Source organism: Anarhichas minor, unplaced genomic scaffold, assembly GCF_050575085.1.
Source record: "Anarhichas minor isolate MPS153535 unplaced genomic scaffold, ASM5057508v1 ptg000025l, whole genome shotgun sequence".
NCBI classification, from domain to species: Eukaryota; Metazoa; Chordata; class Actinopteri; order Perciformes; family Anarhichadidae; genus Anarhichas; species Anarhichas minor.
The window spans coordinates 7,506,878-7,530,000 of NW_027466471.1; the positions used below are offsets into that span (position 1 = coordinate 7,506,878).

The following is a 23,123-nucleotide window of genomic DNA, read 5'->3' on the forward strand; positions in this document are numbered from 1 at the left end:
CGATTTCCTTCATTAAATACCCCCCCCCCCCCCCCCAAGGAAGGAAATAGATGAAATAGCTTTGTCCCAATGACTCATGTCTGTGTGTGCATTTATACTGTATGGTTTGTTTTCAGTTGTTGAAAGTATTTCTCCTATTAAAACTCTATTGTGGCTTTAGAAAAATAGAGAAAAATATCTTGACATCATATCATCTAAATTTGGCCAGGTCGTCATGCAAACATGAACAGCGTTGAACAAAACGAAGCCAGAAATGCAAGGTAAAACTGCATAGTAGTGGTTTTTTCCCACTGTATTTTAGGGCGGATTTCTCCTTTAACTACTGACAAGATGACACGACGGGGATCAGAATACAAAAATAAGCCACAATTGAGCGGCAAAGCATCTCTGCCGGCAAGAGGCATCGACGGCGGCTTCTTCTCGGTGCGGTGCGAAAAAAAACATGGCTAGAATGTGCTCGTCTCCTCCTGATAAATCACACACTGACATCTGTCTGTAATCAAGACTTCAACAATGCCATTGCTCTTAACAATATTAGCCAGAGGTGTAATGTGATCCAGTTTAGCGGTGAGCTAATCAAGTCAAGTCACAGTCTCGGCCTTTTATCTGCACGTGTCAAACGTGTGTATTTGGTTTGTGGCGTTTACTTTTGCACCAAATAATTTGACGTAGCTTGGTAGCTTTTCCCCGTCTCTCATTCGGCAACCGCCGAAAAACAAACACCTGTACTCAATCATCCACACTTGTGGGCTGCGAGTTATTTGGTTTCCAGCAGGAATCAGGCAGAAACAGGCTCTTGTGACTGCAAGGGGGCGTCCTGGTCAATCAGTCTTACACTTAAAAGGCCCAATGGCATTGTCGTTTTCACGGGGAGAGGTTCCCCAGCAGGTCTGGGGTGATGTATCCCACAGGCATGGCGGGTAGGGCTTTGAGGGGGTGCTGTGGCATGCAGGGAGGGGGAGACTGGCGGGGAGGCGGGTTGAGGAGCAGACTGTGCTGATTGTCCACCTCCTGTACCACTGTGTAGTCCGCAACTCGGGCAAAGAACTGGGATTGGGGAGAGTCAGGAAGAATGTAAGGGGATTGGTTGTCCTCTGCTGCGGCTGCAGGTTTGGTCTCCGCTGGCTGAGGGTGTATGGTTTGATAACCCTCGCCAGGCATGGGGGAGCCGGGGGGAGCGCCCATCTGCCGGGTGTTGCTCTCTGCGGCGTAGCTGCCTCCTTCAGGATCCACTACCAGCAGATGAAACTGCAGCTCCTTCTCCTTGTCTTCCTCACTGTCCTCGCTGCTTTTGTGCTCTTTTCCCTTCTTATGAGTCTCCTCCTCTGCACCCGAGGTGCCCTCCTGGATTCTGAGTTGCTGGCCAGGAGACAGCACCACGCCGCCGGTGGGCATCACATTGCTGACTTGGGCATAGAAGTCTGTGTTGACCCAAGTCTGGGGCCCTCCGGTTTGGGTATGGACGAGGGTCCTCTCGCCTCTCTCTGGAGCCGGGGCTCTTTTCACGATATCGAGGGAGGCTTCTCCATCCTCGGGTTGGCCCGGCAGCAGGGTGGCCATCAGCATTAGGGTGTCCTGGTCGGGCAGATCTGGGTCATAACAGCTGGCCCGGCCTGAGTCATCGTCGGGGAAGCTGAGGGAGAGGGAAACAAAAGGATTTCACATATATAGAGACATCTGGCAGCATGAAAACACAGCCTTTACTGTCCATGAGACTGTGTGCAGTACCTGACGGAATTGGAGAACCCAATGTTCATGTGGTGGCTGACGGGTTGGGACAGGTCCAGGAGCCTCTGGGTGTCTGAGCCCTGGTTGTCCTCCTTTTCCCCAGTGTCTGCATCCTCAGCATCCACCTCGATGAACTCCACCCACGGCTCGTCTTGGTAGAAATCTGTTGCATAAGTGGGTAGGCCACCCATACCTCCACCACTCAGGATAAAATTCAGCTCGTCCAGCTTCCCTTTCTGCATTGACACAAATATGCATGTTAATGTGTGTGTGGCAATCAGGATGTAATGACTTATTCATTTATTCTAATTGTGACTTAAATACTGCTTGCATAATTGGAAAATTAGGCTACGTTGGTTGTATTGCATGTTAATTTTCAATTTTGATTTAATATTTGAATATTGTCCCAAGTGCAGATGGTTAAGTCTTTGGAAATGAAATGTCAAATGCTGTTTTCATTTTCAAATGGTAAGAAAAAAACCTGCAAAAGTGTGAATTAAATACTGCTCGCACAAATGGAAAGATAAGTTGTTTATATTGCATTTTCATTTGAATATGGTCCACTGTACACCGGCTACAACTTCAAAAATGAAATGTCAAACTGCTCTTCCATTTTTGTTTTAAAATGCAAATTGGATTAATGCATTTTCATTTAAATTTGTACTCAAATAACGCATACATGTGTGGAGCATTATAATGCGAGTGATGCAGGGATGGCGTTGCACTAGTTCCTTGGACAAAAAGCCAATGTGATTTTTACATTGGATTTGGGATTACTGCAGAAAGCTCTGTGGCAATCAAATGTTTATGATACTTACACGTTTTGTTAATTTTGATAACCTTATCTAATCTAATCTGTGAAGCTGGACTTGTCGCCATTATGAGGTTTTGTCTCATTTAGTCACTTTTTAAGACACGTAAAAGCTACCGACGTATTTTGCAGTGGAAAAGAGGCAGTGCCAAGTGCCAAACATGACCCTGTAACTCCAGAGTAAGCAGGTAGAATGGCTTTGTTTTGTGCATGTAACCCCCCCCCCCCGGGACAACAATGAGTCCCACTCCGGCCCTGACGCATTGTGTTTCACCTTTGTCTCAGCATGAAATAGCAGCGTTATTGTTGTCTTTATTCCTATAAGTACTTTCCCCTCCTGATGTCCAGGGGTGAGGGTGTTTTGTAAAGAGCACACAGGCTGCCTGTTAAATGCATCCCACATCCTCTGTCAATAACACACCCACAACACAGTGCTGACCCAAGACCCTCTTCACATCGCATTACCCCCTCGGTGGTACTCCTGTCCTTGTTTACTTACACGCAAAACAAGAATGCCTGTTTGCTTTGAAATTATTTATGCTTTTATTTGATAGTTGACAAAGATGATAAACAGGCCGTGATCGGGAGAGGGACAGTGGGTGGTGCGATGATTACGGGGCCTAATATGCCTCAGCCAACTGTTGCCCTGTCGTGTCTGTTTTTCATCAAAATTACAATGGAAACGTAATAACTAAATAAATACATAAACAAACAGTGGTTACACAACACTTTATATAATCACTTCATTGAATAAACAAAGCACGATCCCATGTGTTGGCTGCCGCGAATCTTTTGACACCCACATTTCTTTTGCAATGTTGTATTTGTGTCTCACTCTTGAATTGAAGTTAATGACCAGTATTGGATTAATGAGAGTTTTATTTATTTTATATATATATATATATATATATATATATATATATATATATATATATATATATATATATATATATATATATATATATATATATATATATATATATATATAAATATAAAAGACAATATTTGTTTTGCAAATACATTTGCAAAACATTTTGCAATTTTGAATTGCCACAAACATACAGCATCCTTGGTATCTTTAGGACTGCCAATGGTATGGCAATATGTGTAGGTCAGGGTCTAGTATGTGTGAGAAAAATCCCAGATGAGGCAGAATAATAACACAGACATATATGTACCTTTAACAGCTCTGGATCGATGCCTTTGATTTTGGGGGCAGGAACCGGTGGCAACAGAATCATCATCAATCTGTAACGGAGAGAGGGGAGAGAGGAGGTGGACATGATGAAGATAATCGGTTCACACTTGACACTATTTGTGTGTGTGTGTGTGTGTGTGTGTGTGTGTGTGTGTGTGTGTGTGCCACGCTGAGAGCTACGCTGCACAGTGTGCTACTGATTTTTCGAACACCTCCCCCGTCGTAACTGCCATCGTTAACGAGGTTTGAATATGGTTTGGACACTATTGGTATACGTGCATGAAAGAGTGAGAGAGAGTCCATTCCTACCTTTGCTGCTGAGAGACGACAATAAGCATGACGAGTATGAGGATGCCCACAATCCCGAAAACTAGAACTAGGGTGAGCGGGAAAGTAGAGTCTACAAGACAGCAGGAAACAGAACCCATCATCATCATCATCATCACCACAACTACAATGTTCCCTGTTCAATGATGTGTGCACCCTGTCTGTCTGACCCAAATGAAGCCGTGGGTCATATTTATTTATTACATTTTTACCAAATGACTGATTGCTGATCTCACCTTTGCTGGGAACCTCCGTCACTTGAATGAAGATGGAGTCGCTGAACTCTCCAAACTTCGTGAAGGCCTGCATCCTGCAGCGGATGTGCACTTCGTACTCTTTTCCTGTGTGCAGGCCGAAGATTGTCTGCTGGGAATGCGGCTGAATCTCCAACTGATGTTCAAAAACACGAAGGAAGACAGAGAGAGAGACAATAAACACACAGATAAGGTATTTAAAAAAAAAATATATATATATATACATACAGTATGTATATATATATTTTGCTGGGTATATTAATTAATCCGAAAAGGGTTCAGTTTTTTGTTGATCAAGACTGAAGACGTCTAGGTTTAGTTTTGGTAAGTATAACAGTGACCTCTCCAAAAGTGAAATTGTTGAGGCATGTCAGATACATTAAACGGAGGACATACTGTTATAATGGAGGGCTTTAAAACAGTTACCAAGGCTGCATTTGTCAGACTGGCTGGCCCCGCATAACTGAATACGAGCCTGTGCAAGGTCCCATGGCCTCTGACCTACAGATCCCTCCCTTTACTTCCTTCAGAGAGGCTGTGTTTTCCCAGAGGGCCTTGCTCTGGCTTCCACTGCCTTGCCAACAGAGCTACACTGCATTTCAGCCGCACATGTTCAGGGGAGGGGGAGGGGAAAGGAAACACGACACGGTGCCTGTATGACCTACCTACAATTTACTTTAAAGAGTGTTTGCATGTGTCAGCTTGTGCCTGCGCACAGAGGCCTTTTGTAAAGTTGTAAGGTGTGTGTGTTCCCAAGTGTTACCACTGTGTGTTTGTGTGCATTACAAGAAAAACAAAGGAGGAAGAGAGATCATTCAGGAGCAAGTAAAGAGAAGACTTACTGCTTCCCATTTTGTGGTATTTCTCGCTCTGTACTGGATCTCGTATTCAATGCGCATCCAGCCTGCCTTGACGTCTGCAGAGGGTGGGGGCTCCCAGTTGACCATGACATCATAGTTTAGCCCGGAGGGACTTACATTGAGCAGGGTCCAGTTTAGAGACACTGGTGGGTCAGGACGTACTGAAAGGACAAAAGTTCAGTTTGAACGGAGAGAAAACACTTGGAATTACATATATCATGTTTATGAACATGGTAAATCAATGGATGGCTTTGAATGCACTTGATTATGTGTAGATGAACAAATCTACAGTAGAGTGGAGGTCACATGCTGTATGTGTGTTAGTGTGATGTGCCAAATATGAACCGATAAAAAAACAGTTTGAAATCGCTAAAACATAGACGAACATAAATAAAATACATAAATAGAGGATACATTGTTTATACATGATACTCCACAGTACAACAGCGTTAAATGAACATGTTAACAAACGACTATGCTAGTCTAAGCCTTACTAGTTGTGGGGCTAAACATGTAAAGATTGGTTTGAGGGTGAAACTAGATGTATAGCAACAAGGTCCCTAAAATTAAGAGGATGTATCCCCAATAATTCATGGCAATTAGCCTGTTAGATGAAAATACATATTGTGTAAAGGTTTCACATTTTGGCCTAAGAGTTGCACGAGTAAGGAAGGAGGAAAACTCAGCGGGAACATTGGAAACGTACTGAATATTGTAATTAGATTTCATGGAAATTTGTTTGATACAATAGAACTTTTGGCCTGATGGATGGCTCTGGTCGGGGGACCAAAGACACGGTGATAATCAATGTGCGCGCACGACGAGAGCTAATAAACAAACATTTCTCAGAGATATCAGCAACTGTATGACACACGTCTTGTGATACTACAGCATCTATCAGTCTTTTGTACAGTCCTGGTCAGATAAAGGCCGGTCAGACTAAACATTTACTGCGCAAACACTGCGTATCTGACACTGTGATATTGACAAGCATGTGACATTTGCTGGTTTAAGCAGCACCATATCTTAGAAACCGCCTGTGCAGGTGATCCATTATACTAGCAGCGCCCATTTTCTGACGCCCCGCGGCATACGTTTCTCGCTGTTTGAATTATTCACTCAGCAATCTGTGAAAATGATCAGCGCAGCTACTTCCACACGTGGTGGAAAGAAATTGTTTTTGACAGAACGTGTTTCACAATGTTGAGTGTAGATTGATGTGGAATTGATGTAGTAATTCATTGGACGCATCGCAAAAATCTGGATACATGCACATTGCACAAATATTTGTACAAACCGATATTCTCCACATGGAAACAGTCTTCCTCATTGTAATAGGTGATGTTGTTTTGGCTGCGAAGCTGCATGCAGTAGGTGATCCAAATGGACGTGTAGGGGACATCGAAGAAGCACTCCCGATTTGAATGAACATACTCGGGACACTCTTTCCATTCACTGGAGGGCGAGCTGAAGGAGGGGAACAATGACAGAAGAAAGAGAAGAAGAAGAAGCAAAGGAAGCGTTAAACTCACATATATGCACACACAGATACATAAAGTGTTCCACATGAAAAACAATGAGTTGAACTTCTTGCGGTAAAGAAGGCACTGCGGCTGTCACACTCACTCTTTCCGAATGTAGAAGAGTCTGAGCAATCCAGGGGAGGACAGGTTGTGGAAGTTGCCTGGACTCCACCAACACTGGAATGTCACCTGGTCCCTCGATATGCACTCTGTGATATGAGGTTCAAGGGGAGCTGAAAGGCAGCGAGAGAACGATACAAAGAAAGGTAGAGGATCAGAGGCAGGATAAACAGAAGAGCTCAGACTGATCAATCACCTGTTTATCCCTACTCCTCCTTAAACCACGACGGCAGTCTAATTTTGTCACACTAGCAGGCGAGCTGCAATCCAATCTAAATGATATTTGAAGTATTTTTCCAACACACAAGGGCATACCGTATTCCTCTCTGTTAGCATAATTGGACGTACACCGTACATTGCATTGTAGCATCATGAATTTTCAGTGATGGAGGTTACGAGTTTCCTGTAGTGTCCAGCCGCCATGAGATGATAGCCCTGCAGCGGGGACAACACTTTCTGCTGGTGGGAGACAAGGCTAACTTGCAGTCTGCATCGTGTATTACTCCAAAATCAATTTCAGCTCCATGCAAATCTGTGAGTAGAAAAACCACTTGTTGAAAGACAAGAGTTATAGGCTGCACCAAAGCTCAGCCCCTGTGCCTTTACAACCTTTAGATCTAACCCACTCACATTTCACTAAATTTCTCATCTGCCCCACCCCGAGGCCCTGACTCAGGCCTGTCCACCTCTCTCCCTCTGCACCCTGTCGCTCCTCATCGCCAATCCCCACGCCACCTCCCCCTCCGGTCGGAGGCCAGTTTCTCATTCATCCACCAGAGTCCCGGGGTTTTGCTGCAATCATAAATAAGCCACGTGAAGGCATCATCGATTCTACTCGCTCTCCTCCAGCGCTGGCTGCAGCATAAATCACACACCAGACCCCAGAACATAAACAGGCTTCACAACACAGAATTAAATTAAAGACAGACTGGATGGAACAATGCCTCGCAAATGCAGCAGGGCGCTGTCATGGGATCGCTTGATTTCATAAACAATAATTATCTCCGAATCAATAATTATCTCTCACGAACCGCTGCTAAATCTTTAAAAGAGAAAAAAAAGGGTTAAAAACACGCTACCAGCATGTTAATGCATACGACATTTGCACACAACCGACTAGCATGCATCCCAAGTTAACCAGACACCGCAACAAAACGCCCGAACAAACAAGCCCAACCCCCAGCAGCCCAGACAGCAAATACTCATCATTTATTCACACAGAATTTGCACCATTGCTTTGATTAATTTGCTTACTGTCGATTTGATGCCAGTGCAACCTCATAATTCATTGCATTTCAACGCCTGGAGCTCTCAACACTCCCTCCGCCTTACCCACCTTCCCTCCCTTCATCTTCTGTCTTGGTTCCCAGAGCTTTGCTATTTCAACTGGGCCTCCCCTCCCCCAACCAACAAATTCCAGCTGCTACCATCAAAGAGCTTTCTGCTGACACTGGATGCAAAGGAGTGCTTAGAACTACAGCAGGACAGTTTACATGAAAAGTGAAATAACACCTTGGACATGCACGTCTTTGGGTTCAAATATGTCTCGTGGTGAGGCAACATTTCAGGCAGCTTGCACTTGTTTCACGTGCAGGCATAGCTGTTGTAGTCTGGGTGGAGAAGACTCTAAAGCACACAGCGATTGTTTTGAAAGTTAACCTCTCCATAAAGAATGGGGCATCTGCTAGCAAAGGTCAGAAGGTATACAGCCTTTAAAAAAAAAAAAAAAAAAGTTTAAAGTTAGTCATTCTGAAGTGTGTCAGAGGTGAAAGGTTGTGCAGCAACACCTGGGAAGTGTCCAATTCTCCCCTTACTCTCAGGCCCTCTCCACATTACTCCGTTTCTCCTTGGATGCATATTTGTCAAATAGAAACGATCTCCGTCCACACTGGAGTTTCAGCATCATTCTCGAGTTGATCTGCGTCCACATGGCAGCCTTCGAAGGCGGACAGCACTGTGACCATTAACGTACACTGGGCATGCGCGTGACGGTGTAAACAGGAAGTGGATTGCTTGCTTAGTTAAAAAAAAAAAAATACGACAGAGTAATAAAGTAGTCTTTAATAATGAAAGGTTGTATTTGATACTTAAGATCTTCCTCTAAAATCTCCCTCTATAAACTCAAACAGACACAGTTCGTGGAAAGTTTTAGAAGTTTTATTTTTCAGACGTAGTTATAGCGCTGCGGGTCTCTCGGTCGCTCTCTCTCTCCAAATTTACTTTAACATCAACACTTACACATAAACGTTTACTAGATTATGGGTCCATCAATGTGGTCAACACACGTCTCTCACTCGTTTCCTCCGTGCTGTTGATGTCTGTTCTCACTGGTAGCTCTGAACATCATGTCCGCCTAGCTAGCTTCTAAGCTAATTTTAACATTACCGCCAATGGAGAAATGCTAACCGCGATTAGCATTATAGCGCTGCGGGTCTATCTCTCTCTCTCACATCAAATTTACTTTAAAATCAACACTTACACGTAAACGTTTACTAGAATATGGGTCCATAAATGTGGTCAACACACATTTTTTGTGTGTTGTCACTCTATTCTGCTCTTGCTTCGTGCAGGAAAGCTTAGCAGATCGCTAACAGTAGATCCGTGAAATAAAGACCATGGAATCCATAGAAGAGTTTCAAGACTTCAGTGTGAATCTTTATTTGTAAAACTGTGGAAACACAATATGAAATATGGCTTTACAAACTGTCCCTATACACATTACATGAATACAAAACAACAATCCATGATATAGCCAGCATGTAACATGTCCGCCTAGCTAGCTTCTAAGCTAATTTTAACATTACCACCAATGGAGAAATGCTAACCGCGATTAGCATTTAATACAACACAAATGTTATACTAAACACGCGAATAGAATATATCTACGTACATCTTTTCATGCTTCATAAAGACATACTTACAGACTAAGGTCTCTCAAGGCTACCAAACGGAAGAAGTAAAACGTTAGTGCAGCGTGTCTTCTCATTAGAATCTAAAAACAACGAGCTGCTCCATAGGGCTGATGCTGGTCACGCCGCTCGCTAATCACTCCAATAACAGCTGCTTCCTCCACAGAAATGCAGACTTTTACTGCACAACAGCTGCTAGCTGCTGCTAGCTGTTGTGTTAGCAGCAACATCATGTAGCTGTTGTGCTAGCAGCAACGCTTGCAATTAGTTATCCATGTTGAAATGAATTGCTGGTAGCCCAGTTTGTTTTCTTCCGGGTACGGGTCACGTGATAGTGAGTGTGACGAATCAGGGACGGAGACGTCATGGTTGCCAAGAACCAATCCAGTAGCGAACACGGGTGTGGGCGTCATTTTTTCTAAGCACATCCGTATCCGACCGTCCACACGCAAACGCAACCCCGGAGTTCTCAAACACCTCCAACCTCGGCGGAGTTTTCAGATTCCTCCGTTTAGGGTGCTCCGAAACTCCGGCGTAGTGTGGCCGCTCAGTGTAAACGTAGCAAATACGGAGTAAAAACGGAGTAATGTGGACAGGGCCTCAATCCCATGTGTTGCTGTAAAAAGAAGAAAAGAAAAAAGAAACTGAAACTGTTCAAGTTGTGACTGGCTCACAAGCCACGGGGCAAAGTCTTGACAGCTATGTGTTAATTACCTGCCATGCATAGACTGGTAATTTTGGTGCTTGCTCCCCATTTTCTACACCTATTAATACATAACCAGTTTCAGTAATGGAAAGCTAAATCCTGCCTGTACCTGCCAGCTGCCATTAAATGATCAGCCGTTGAAAGCCTTCGTCTGGGAAACTTAATTGTGTGTGTGCTCATCCTGTCTGTCCACATGTATCTGTCGGTCCTTGAGGGCTGTGTTTGTCTGAGACTGATAAACAGCTCTTAGCTTCACGTCCTGTCTTCATCAGTCCATACAGAGGAGCTAGGAAACCACTTATCTACCTCGATGTCAGCTTTAGCCGTTAAGGTTTAAAATCCACTAAAAAGCCTAAATAAAGCCCTCTTCTCCCGGCCCTTGCGCCAGCTGGCAAACAGCACTAAAAATTGCGGGGAGAAAAGGTGCAACCAGGCTTTATCAGTTCCCGTGTTGGGAAATGCTCGACTGTTATGAGCAGCGGGATGGAAACTAGGCTATTGTGCTATGAATTATCACCTTTTCCAGCTCATTTGCAGATTTAAGCTAGTGTTGAGGTTAATAACGCTTCAAAAGGCTGCGAAGGAGAGAGGAGATGTGCAGTAAGGAGGAGGAGGAGGAAGAGAGAGTAACAGATAGATGGCAGAGAGTGAATTGCCCTACGCTTGAAGAGAACACACACATGGCTGCTGAACAGTAGAACCTGTTGTCCTCGGGTCAGTTCACTCACAACTCGTACTCTGCTCTCTACTGACAGCGTAAACACAATTACAAGGCACACGAAGCTGAATTGCCAATGCAAGTCTCAATTTAACCCTAAACAGGAAAATGTAACCTTTTTAGGGTAAAGCTATAACATAAAATGCTTATTTGATGTCATCTCAGCCCAAACATTGTGTATTTAGAGATGCAATATTCACTTGCTTTATGTCTCCAGAACAGGCAGGCATCGCTTTGAACACTGAAGTAAACGTATTTGGTAGTTCTGACTGCCTTCGCAGCACCCATGCCAGTCTGTCTGTGTGTGTGTGTGTGTGTTTCTGTTAACCAGATGGAGGTATTGACAGCACATACTTACACTGTTCGAAAAGTAAAAGTGCCTGCCAGTTCACACATGCTGAGTTCTACATTATATCCCTGCACCACAGCTCATACACACGCATGCTCTTTTCTGCAACACACACCAGCAGATGTGTTAATGTGGGTGCAGCAGACGGCGTTGTTTGTCTTCCACAGGGAACGTGTCTTGGATGATGAGAAAGAGAAAGAATGAACAGACTAGAAGAAAAGAGGATAATTTACTTTGTATCACAAATGCATCCGTACTGACTCATATGAAGCTACGGAAGGTTGAGAGAAAAATATGTAAAGATCTTGCAAAAACGTTTGCGAAAAACCCCCCAAAATTAGGTCAAAGTACTTCCAGGTCAGACACTGACCTCCCGTCGCAGCTAGCTAGCTAAATCTCATTTGTGGTCTGATGAACAGTATATCCATCAGGTTCAGTTCCCCATATCGCTATTTTTCTGAGCTTCAGTAGCTGTTAGAGAACGAGCTTCAGTTAGCGGCTATAGCATCTGAAATTCACCCAGCGCAATTGAGCTGGTGGCCAGGGGCAGTTTTGGGTCTCACCTGTCTAGCAGTGTATGGGGTCAGACCCCCGGCGCTTGGATTTGCATTGGCCGAACTTAGAGCTGCAGCACTAACTGAAGTTGGAGTTTTTTGGAGTTGCTGTCCACTCTCCTCCCAGCAAAGTAGTAGTAGTTCTCCTAGTGAGTGAGGCAGAGGGACCGTGGGGTGAGCTAGCTAGCTAATTGTCTCATCTTTAGTCTGTGGCACAAACTAGCTCAGGGAATGTGACAAAAACGGAGTCTACGCAAGGTTTTACTTCAATCCAAACATAATTTATAAAGCTAATGAACAATGAAGTGTGTAGATCAGCAGTGTCAGCAAATATGAGCAGTGCTGGGATTTGTGCCATGTGTGGTGTGGAGGCGTTGAAGGTGCAAATTCAAAAGAGGGTGATGCAGGGTGGATGTCAGCTGTAGGAAGGGAGAGACGGAGTTCACAGAAGGGCACAGCTTTAATAGCCTGGAAGGCCAAGGTGAGCTTAATCAAGCTGACGACCCTCTCCTGGCAGCCAACTGCGCTGCTGAAGTTGGCCGGGGCAGCCATATAAACGAGTCGGTCGAAACGATTACATATTCAGATACCACGCAAACGTTTCTCGGGAGAACCCATACATTTTTTTCTCCCCAGGTCCTCTTCGGGGCTCCTTGGACTCCGCTTAGGAGTGGAGGTTAATTCAAGAGGCCACCGAGAGAGCCAGAAAGAGCAATAAGTGGGCCACAAGAGAGGGGGAGAAAGGTGAGAGGCTGCCACAAGATACAAACAGGTGATATAAATAACCAACATGCACAAGCAGTTTCACACATGAGTGCACGGACACACACTGAACTTACACCTTCAAAACAAAAACCGACAGAGAATATCAAAGTTCCATTGTCCCGTTCCTTGAAAACGTTCCGCCTTTCCTCCCAGTTACACAACAGGAGCTATGGCTTTTTTTCTTCCTTCTTTAAGTTCGGGACCAGAGAGCGACGAGTTGCCGCTCCATCTGATCCTCATGATTCCCATCAGTGTTCATAGCTTTGAAGTCGTACAGAGACAATCTGATGTGTTTGACCATGCAGTGACCCAGTCAGCTTTTTCTTCCCCCAGCGATTTATTAGCCTGAACTAACGATGTTAATCTCCCCTAATGCCATTACAGCCCACAGTATTGGCTTAGTTATGTTATATTACATCCAAGTGAGAGTAAATATAGATGAGCGGGGGTGTCTTCCAGCTTGGACACCTGCATATACTGAGGGCACACTCTCCCCACCTTTCTCTCTCGTCTTTTTTTTCTGGTTTATTCCATTCTGCCGGCCTCGACACTTCAGCACGGTGTCAGACGTTTTCACACGGGACAAAGCAACATGTTCATTTCAGCCGGCGACTGTGCGGCCTCACACTGAGGTGGGACATCCCCGTTTCAGAAATGAGTCAAAATGGCTCCGTAGCATTTGTTACAAGTGACAGCCGAAAACCTGTCATTGTTTCTAAGCTGTAGCCGCCGCTCCACTCGCCTCCATCACTCAAATAAATCACCTATTAAGAGTCATTTTTCACTTACTTTGTTTTTCTGAAAAAGTGTTCCTGGGATTCATTTTTCATATTCTAAGAAAATGGGACTGTACTTGCCATCAGAATTTGACATTAGTTAAGTGATTATTTGTGACGCCTACTGTATATATTTCCTTGTTCTTATTTCGCAAATCTTTTGTTAATTATGATATTAGGCATATCACGCTACATCACACCGGTCGGGCGCACCATTTACCAAAATATTTTACACATAGAAAAAGACAACAAATAAATAACAGTATTACTCTCTGTAACTTTTTATGTGATACTCCTCAGTCTGCCCTGCTGCTAATGAGCCTTACTTAGCCTTTCAACTCGCTTTTGTTCAAATAAGAACAGTGTGTGCATGAGGACAGATCAAGACAAACGACTACCAGTGGCTACAATCACTGTGGTAAGCCTTTAAATACATAGGGAGCGTCTCCGAACGTCTACTCTTGGCTTGTTATGCGGCTGGCTCTACAACGGACATAGAAATGCTGCAGAAACAGAATAACCCTCAGAATTTCAGGAAGGCTCTTTAAGATCCCCAAATGGAACAGCAAAATGGTTTTAAACACCATGCTTAGGGTTACTCGCCGATACTCAACAAGATTGATGAGTTGTTTTAAAGTGTAGAAAGCGGGTGTCAGGTTGGAGTTGACACTGGTATGAGAAAGGCGCAGGCTGCATGCGTTTGCTGATGCAATCAGTGGCTGCTTTGTGTTTACAGATGTTTTAAATGGTTGTTGAGGAAGACGCGTATGGAGACCATTGTAACGATTTAAGGAGGCAAACCGGTCAAAACCTCATCTGCGTATTTGCGGTTTGTCTGAGAGCTTATCAGAAAAGGTAGCTGAAACCCGCAGAGATAAAGATATTTGCTGAAGTCTGTGAACAAGTACAAAGTCAAAAGGCCCAAGGGCAAAGACGTGGAGCTCAAAACTCCGTGTGATATTGCTAATTGATTTAAAGTACAGCGCAAACAGACCCATCGGTTCTACATTAGTGCCTTTATTTGTAACATGGAATCTTAACCAGTAATCAGGGGTAGCTGTGTTGAAATCACACTTTTTTTATGTGTGAAGATCAACAAAATATTTCAAGAATTAACTAGGATATGACCGGCTGCCTCTATTCGACACACATCTTGTAACTGAGGCTCTAGTTTTCACATGTCGTCGCATGTCCGTTGGAGTATCGTATCAGGACACTCTCATTCTGAGGTGTTATTCTCACTCAGCTACACCCAACTAAACACCAAAATCACTTGACCTAGACTCTCCAACACAAGCTGTTTTTCAAAACCAATGCCCAACGCGCATAGCAGTAACCACGAAGTTATGATACACGTTGAAAAAACATTTTCAGTTATTAATTTCCAGTCAAAATGCCAACATAGCATTTAACAATGATTACTTGATCCAAATAGCAATGCTTACAGTGTGTTCATGCAGATATTACTGCAGTCCATGGTTTAAAAGGTAATAGCAAAGAAGAGGAGTTGTTTTACAACCAAAATCTCCGAGACAACGTTTTTTTGGCTGCTTTTGTACCATGTTTTTTTTTTTGCTTGGAAAAGCACTTAAAGCAGGAGAGCAGAAAGAACAATATGTTCACCGCACACAATAATTGAACTAATGTTCTCAAACTTCTGTGCCACATCAGTCCACTGAGTCATTTATTTTCCCCAACCGGCGAAGCTTTGACTTATTCCCTTATTCCCTGATTGATGCAGCTAAGAAAGCTGCAGATTGCACAATGGACTACATTTAAATAAAAATATATAAAATAAAAATACATAAAAGCATCCAATAACACAAAGCATTAATACTGGCAGCCTTTTCTCCCCAATAAAGCCTTCTAAAAGAACAGAGAAGAAGAAGGGTGTGGACTCTCGTCTTAACTTGGCAGAAGAAGACAAGATGAGTTGGCCTTTGCCGGTGCATGGCGGTGGTAATATTCCCAGCTGGTTTTCACTAAACCCCCAAAACACAAGAGTAGCCATACTGAAGTGCCAAACTATTTGTCTGGTATAGATAGTAGTTCATTGTCCTGCTCAAGGACGTTATGAAAATTTGGCACAATCACAAATTCATAAATCAACCCTTTCTTGCTTCCTCGACAACACATTCACACTCCCAACTCGTAATATTCCGACGCTTGGTCAGTGGTCTAGAATCAGTTTTGGACAAGTTGGGTTTACGCAAAACAAAACCATTTAGTTAGTTTTCGGAAAAGATCGTGGTTGACGTTTACTTGACTGACAAACGACTCACGTATACGAGAGTGACAAAACGAGTCTTTTGATTAGCGACCCATGTAAGTAACAACTCACGTGACTACTGACGTGACAAACGGGACACGAACAGCGGTCTCCTGGAAAAGAAAGTCCTGTTTGTTTGACCCATGCACCAGAAAAAGCTTTCAATGTCATCTACTGTGCATCGAATTAAAAAGGGATCATCAGCACAGAAAGGCAGTACAGATGCAAATGAAGGGTATAGAGAAATCCTTCACACGTGCTGAGTACATGTGCAGGAACCCAGTGCTAAAACGTTATTTCAGTTATCACAAAGATACAGGTACATACATGAAATCTGACAACTGCATTTAACCCATCCAAAGCATTGGGCTGCTGTAAAGAGCCCGGGGAGCAACTTTTCAGGTTCAGGGTCAGGGTCTCGCTCAATGACACTTTGACATGTGGACCGGAGGAGCCGGGGATCAAGTGCATAGAAGCCTCCGTCAGAGCACGTATCCCACAGCCAAGATTCCTCCAGGTAACGTGCGTGCTCTCCATTCTGGCAACAGGTGCTGCAGCAGCCAGACGGGCAGAGATGGTTTGGAGATTTCTCAGGTCTCTGTCTAACGCTGTATGGCAACGAGCAGATGCCCACGCACCTAAGAATACACTGGGAGGACAGCGACTTGACAAAATGTATTATTTACCGACGACTTTTATTGCGTTGCCAAATGTTTGCGGTACCTTGAATTGCATGCAAAACGAATGTAACTGGAACTGAGTGAAGCTTAGCCAAGCTCTGAGAAAATCAAAAAAGAAAAAGATGGAAAGTGAAAAAACATTTTCTTTTCAAAAGTTCCAACTAATTTAAATATGTTGTTACCAGGACACATTTTTCATTTTTACTTGATGAATGATTTATTGATATATGGATTATCTCAATAGGCATTGATAATCTGTCATATCATGGATGAATTGTTTCAGCTCTATTTTATGTGTGATTTTATCTAATCGATGTCCCAAGGGCATGTGGATAAGCTGCTAATTACTTTTTTTTTTATGTAATCCTTACCAAAAATGACCAATTCCTCATTTTAAATACATAAAACTAATCCATAGCCTAATTTTACACTCTTTGGATTTGTAGGTAGGAATCGTTCACATATAGCATTAAGCAAACTGGACCAGGTCCATGAAGAACAAAGGTTTTCATTGAAAATGGTTGCTGTCAAAAGTGCAAATAATGCAGACGTAGCAGAACCAAACAGCCACACAGCAACGTTTTAAAGGTTGGAGACAGGTTTTTAGCAAAGTCAACAGCAGAATTGATCCATTCTTGGGAGTTTAATCTTGGCTGTGAGGATTTCTCTAAATCATGATGTTCTTTCTGACAGGGCTGCGCACTTTCGCCAAATTCCAGCTGCAGTGGCGTCAAACATTAGAGGAAGATGCCAAATCACCACAACCCTCAGTCTGTTATGTGATTGGATATTAAAAGGAAAAGACATCCATCTTGGCCTGTTGCTTTAGGGGATTTCAAGTTGTAAATCATATGCAATCTGCTTGTTTGGCCTGTTTTCTCAGCCGCAGCATTCTTTCACCTAATTATTTCAAATGGTTCAGTGACAGCTGGATTGGCTGGCTGAACATCCTGCGTCGTCCTGTCCCTGGACTTTGATAGAGAAGCTCCGACCGTATATTTACCCAAGCACTATTGATCACCAGGCTGTTTGACGAGCCAAACCAGGAAAGAGCGGCGTTTGCTCAACGGTGAACCTTTCCTCATGTATCTGAGCAAACACAGCGTGCTGCAACTGATGTCAGACATAAGACGCGATAACGAGTGTCAACAGCCTGCTGCGCACAAAAAGCTGAATCACATTTGTTAATGTTTGATGAGCTGCATTAGAGAGAGCTTAAATAAGCTGAAGGATGATTTTTGTCTTGCATCTATCTGTTTCTTCTGCATATTTGTCCCAAAGAAAAGCAGTAAAAAAAAACAACAAAAAAAAACAGTAAACCTATACCTGGTGACATCACGCGGTGCCGGCCCATGAGAAATGCAGATCCCGGAGTGGACAGCCAATCCAGGGAGGACATGAGGAGAAGGAGCAGGAGATTGGAGGAGGAGGACAAGACAGCCATGATGCTGGAGAGAGAGACAGAGGGGAGAATGAGAGAGGGACAGAGACACAGTGACTATAATTATCAGTTGAACTCCATGATGACATGCCCATGTGAAAAAACGCCTCCTTCTCTCACTACTTTTGGTCTGACTCCCTTTTTTTTTTTCTCTCTTTCTTGCTCTCTGCCCAGTGAGCATTAAATCGTGGGTGGGTGCCACTGCCATTTATTTTCAGCTGGTGTATGTGAAACCTAACTGGGGTATGACAGGGAATAACTAATTATCATGCCCGGTTGGTGCTGCAGCATGTGTAGGTTGAATGTAAGCAGTAAGTGTTATTTGTTTGTGTAATCTCCTCGAAACATTTTCTCTCTATTTGTCATTTCTTATAAAACGTTTCTCGAAGTGAAACCCATTTTTAATTATTTTGTCATTAGCCATGATTTCCCTACCAGACATAAATATATACTGTAGGTTTAGAAATGACAGCAGGAAGAGTGATTTGAGAGAGAAGCAAAAAGTGACCCCTCATGACGCCAACTGGGTGTGAATTAAATATCAGGGTAATTTAAATTGTTATAATTGTACCTGTTGTTCCTCCGAGGCCAAGCCTAATATTTTGAAACATTACTCAAGTCCACGTTACACCACTCTGGTTTATGAACAGTGATTAATAACACTGCATAAGCGTAACACCACATGTTGGCAATATTAAACCCGCATTGATTTTTATGGCCACTTGGGGGCAGCAGAAACAAGCTGTAAACACAACACTGACACATTATCACCTTTTAAGTTGATATGGGGCAGGCGGCAACCTCCAGGTCTGAAAAGTGAAGCCTATGCGGAAGTGCCTTAAACTTGCATCATCTCAAATGGTCATCAGCAGTCTACTCCTCTGATTGTATAGAAGTCTATGAGAAAATGACTCCACTACTCTCTTGATTATTACCTCAGTAAACATTGTAAACATGAGTTTATGGTCTCAATCGCTAGTTTCAAGCCTGCTTCAAGACAGCGTGATGTTCATTTAGTAAATTATGGTCCATTTGGAGTAAAATACAAAATAAAGCAGTGTATGCTTTAGGGCGGGGCTACCTTGGGATTGACAGGTCACTTGGCAGTCAGGTCTGGGAGTTGTCTGTGTTTTTGTCTTACAACTTTAAACCTTTCAAGGTGTGTTTTCAGTTCACGGAAGTTAATTGTCACATATCGGTTGCCTACAAGTCTTGTTCAGCGTTTGGTTGTACTCTCGTGTCACAACCAAGATGGCGACGGCCACTTCTTATATACGGTTCATGATATGGGGGGGAATTGTTAGGAAACCGTTGCTTATCTACACATCCAGGAGATATGGGGCAAGACATGAAAAGTCCAATATTCACCCTTCTTTTAACCCTGTTTTGGTCTTCACTGCTTTCTGAGGGAAACATCTGACTTTTTAGCCGCTTAACACTCAAACATGTTCACCAGCTGGTCCTGAACTTTGTTTGTCTGCCAATTGGTGCTGCGCAGAGAGTTTACACTGCTGCTGCTGCTGCTTCCAGAAACAATAGATGAGAGCGTTGAGAGTTAACCAAAGCAATACTGAATGGAGGCCGTATAACCAAAACAATGAAAGACGCTAAAATGCTCCATCGAGCTGAGGGGAACCGCAGAGTCATACGATAACCATCCGTGTGCCATCACTACTTGTGACACCCTCACACAAAGTAATTTGATCCACTGTTAACACAAACATATACTGATTATAGCAGCTCATATCCAACGCCAAATCACTTCCACATTACCGAATAGTAGTAGTGACATTTGGTGTCCAATCATCACATGCTGTGAGAATCTAGCAAGACGTCTTTGTACCACGGCAATAGGAACATTGACTCCTCCTCTAGAAACTAGACTTGAAAATTCCAACAAAACCTTTCACACAGAAATGTGGCGACTGCCTCTCTCACCCAGGCCATCTACCTACGACTAAAATAATGTATACGGTCTGTTATATCGAAAAACTCTTCCTGGTCAATAAGTTGGTGTTGCCAACTCTCAAGTCCAACCTCTAAATATAGCCCAAACGTTCTGTCCACACCCGTGGCTATTTACAGCTGTGTCTCCGCAGCCAGCAAACCCAAACGTAGAGGCTATGTTTCTCAGGGCAACTGTGGCCGTATTTTGGCATAAGAAATTCTTCTTTATGTTTTTTTTTATGGGGAAAAGTGTTTGCCGTGCCTAGAAATAGTAAGGCAAGTGACTATTTCACAACATTCTGACATACAGAGTGACAACTACTGAGCAATGTGGCCAGCTCAGGCACATTTTTTTAAAGACTGACAAGCTTGGATAGAGCGTTGCCAGACCTAGAGGCAAAAAAATGAAAAGAATCTATGAGCAAAGTTCATATGAGCGTTCGTATAACAGCACATATCAAAGTACTGGCAGCTATTTCAAATCAGAACACCTTCCATTACTTTTTTCTGGATTAGATTTACTACAGATTAGAAGATAGTACAACAAAAACTAGAAACCAAGAACATAAAGACAAGAATCTCAAAATCTTTGCAGAATTACAGTTTGCTACTTGTAGTTTGCAAGACTGGACTTGAGTATATTCTACAACATACACAGTGTAAAACATGTCCCAGTTCAGTCCATCAACATAAACGTGCAGTCACAAGTGTGTGTGTGTGTGTGTGTGTGTGGATGAATTCCAAGTGTCAGAGGCTATAAAGAGCCAAGTCATACAATGCAAGAATTCATTGAAGCGGGTGAATCTGGCCTGCCTAAAATGCTCCATTTACAATCAATTATTGCTCATAAGATCATTACATTACATTACAGTCATTTAGCAGACGCTTTCATCCAAAGCGACTTACAATTCAGATTCTATCACATTTCTACACCGTAGGCACAGCTACGGTGTAGCAATTTTGGGGTTAAGTGTCTTGCTCAAGGACACATCGACATGCGACTAGCAGAGCCGGAGCCGGGGATCGAACCGCCGACCCTCTGATTGAAGAACGGCCCTAAGTCGCCCTAAGATCCCGTCAGACACTTTCCCTTCAGTTTTGATAATCTGTCATTCTGGAATCCTGATTAAAAACATCTCTCCACTCATCAAAAGCCCCATAATCAGGGTGGACTTAACAGCCCTCTGATGAGCACTTTCAAACCAGCTTTTTTTTTTATTTTTGACGGGTTAAGTTTCTCTGCTCCTCTTTTTCCTTTACATTGTCTTTTCTTTCAGAGTCTAACATTCTTTAATCGGTCGAGTAACTAAAGTACTATAACAGGGGGCCAAGCGGTCCCTCCACTCCGACATGTGGCCTCATGCTAATCCCAACATTAGTCTCAGCCCCTCACTCATGTGAAAGCTTCTGTGAAAGCCCTGGCATGGCTGGTGCTTCATCTCATCTCGTGCACGTTTCTCCCCCATTCCTCTCCTCCTCTCAGCCAATTGCAGGCTCTCAGACTCACGGGAAGACCGCCTCAGCCAATCAGAAAAGAGGGAGGCTCAGCCCAGGTCTCCTGGGGTCCCTTGGTAAACATTTAAGGCCTCTGTGGTCAAACGTCCTCCCACTACCTCTGCCCTAAAATATGCGTGCGCGCACACACACACACACACACACACACACACACACACACACACACACACACACACACACACACACACACACACACACACACACACACACACACACACACACACACACACACACACACACACACACACACACACACACACACACCTTGACTTGGCACCTCCGTTGCCAGCACCATGCCTCTCCCATATTTCCTCAATTCTCTATTGATCATCTGTGTTTGTGCAAAAAGGGAGCTGTCTGGAGAGGGAGGAGGAGGTCATAGGAGTAGATGGGGTGATGGTGTGAGGTTGAAGCCAAAGAGGGAAAAAAACAAAAAACAGGTTGTGGGGTGAGAGGTCACATCATGTCTGTGTTAGCACCCTTCTATAGCTGCAGAAGAAAAGCATGCACACACACACAGATTGATGTTGCAAGCCAAAGTTTATCGTTCCTCCAAAGAAAAAGCAGAAATACTGTGGAATGATTGCTCCGTCTCTGCATCACACGCTCACCCTCTCTCTGGACAGCTGGGGGACACTCATTTCCCTTTTTCTATATACTGTATGTGTCTGGGGACACTGAGGTCAAAGTTGTGTTTTGTGAGGACAGGTGAGCTCATTCAGGCACATTTGCTATGGCAGTGTTTCTCTGGGTGCCCTGATGCCTGTAAGACAATGAAGATTTGAAGTTGTTATGTCGAACAATAAATAACAGCTTCACTTGTATTTCTAATGGACAGAAATCTAGGGCACAGTTCTCTAAAGTTATACATTTGAGAGGTGAAGTACAGAGAAGTTAGGATACTCATGTTTTGTAGTACTTTTGAAGATTATGACAAGGTACGTTTGAGATCCCTCAAGATAAATGATCCAGTGCCTCGATGCATTTATTGAGCAAAGAGACAGTATTGCACTAGTCCAGTATTTCAGGAAGCTCAGCAATTTACCACTGACAGAAGAAGACTGCTAGCGCATGCGCACAATGAGATGAGAAATATTAGGGCTCTGGAAATGTTTTACGAGAAGGAAAATACATTGGACCCGTTTGTCAGACCTTAGGCATACATACACATTACGTTAACAAATACCACTGAGGCTATTTACTTAACATCCTGAAAAACTTGAAAAGCAAAATAGAGATTGTCCTCTGGAGTGTGTGGATGTTTACCTTAAAGGGTGGGAAGTAGGTATTGAAACACTCACTCACATTCATTAACACGATTATAGAAATGTATACATCCGTGCACAGACATCAATGCAAAACATTGAGGGAACCCTTGAATGGGGTTATGGCTTTGATGGACCACCTCCTCACTCACAACCCTCGATGAGCGGTCGACCTCAATCTGTTAGAAACAGGTGCGCACACACACACTTTCGTTACAATAGGGGTGTGTTGGCCTGCAGCAAAGGGTTAGGATATTTAACATTAGCCTTTAATCTTTCTCTTTCTTTGTGTCCCTCCATGCTTCTGTCAACATTCCAGTAATATCAGAAAGCCGTGGTGGCCGCCTGAGTGGAGTTAAGTGCTTCAGGCTAGAGGAAATGAAGTGCAGGGCAGACAGAGAGTGCTGG

General features: G+C 43.5%; 1 protein-coding gene across 1 annotated transcript in view; it reads right to left on the reverse strand.

Moving 5' to 3' along the window:
- Positions 1-50: 50 nt before the first annotated feature.
- ghra (growth hormone receptor a) overlaps positions 51-23,123 on the reverse strand; it is a 27,792-nt gene continuing 4,719 nt past the window's right edge. Inside the window, exons 2-10 of the mRNA XM_076099580.1 lie at positions 17,874-17,995; positions 6,805-6,934; positions 6,476-6,645; positions 5,161-5,339; positions 4,301-4,454; positions 4,047-4,137; positions 3,718-3,787; positions 1,729-1,964; positions 51-1,633 (exon numbers count right to left, since the gene is read on the reverse strand). Of these exons, the coding sequence (XP_075955695.1) occupies positions 865-1,633; positions 1,729-1,964; positions 3,718-3,787; positions 4,047-4,137; positions 4,301-4,454; positions 5,161-5,339; positions 6,476-6,645; positions 6,805-6,934; positions 17,874-17,991 (1,917 nt within the window). The 5' untranslated portion in view covers positions 17,992-17,995 and the 3' untranslated portion in view covers positions 51-864. The remainder of the gene's footprint in view (positions 1,634-1,728; positions 1,965-3,717; positions 3,788-4,046; positions 4,138-4,300; positions 4,455-5,160; positions 5,340-6,475; positions 6,646-6,804; positions 6,935-17,873; positions 17,996-23,123) is intronic.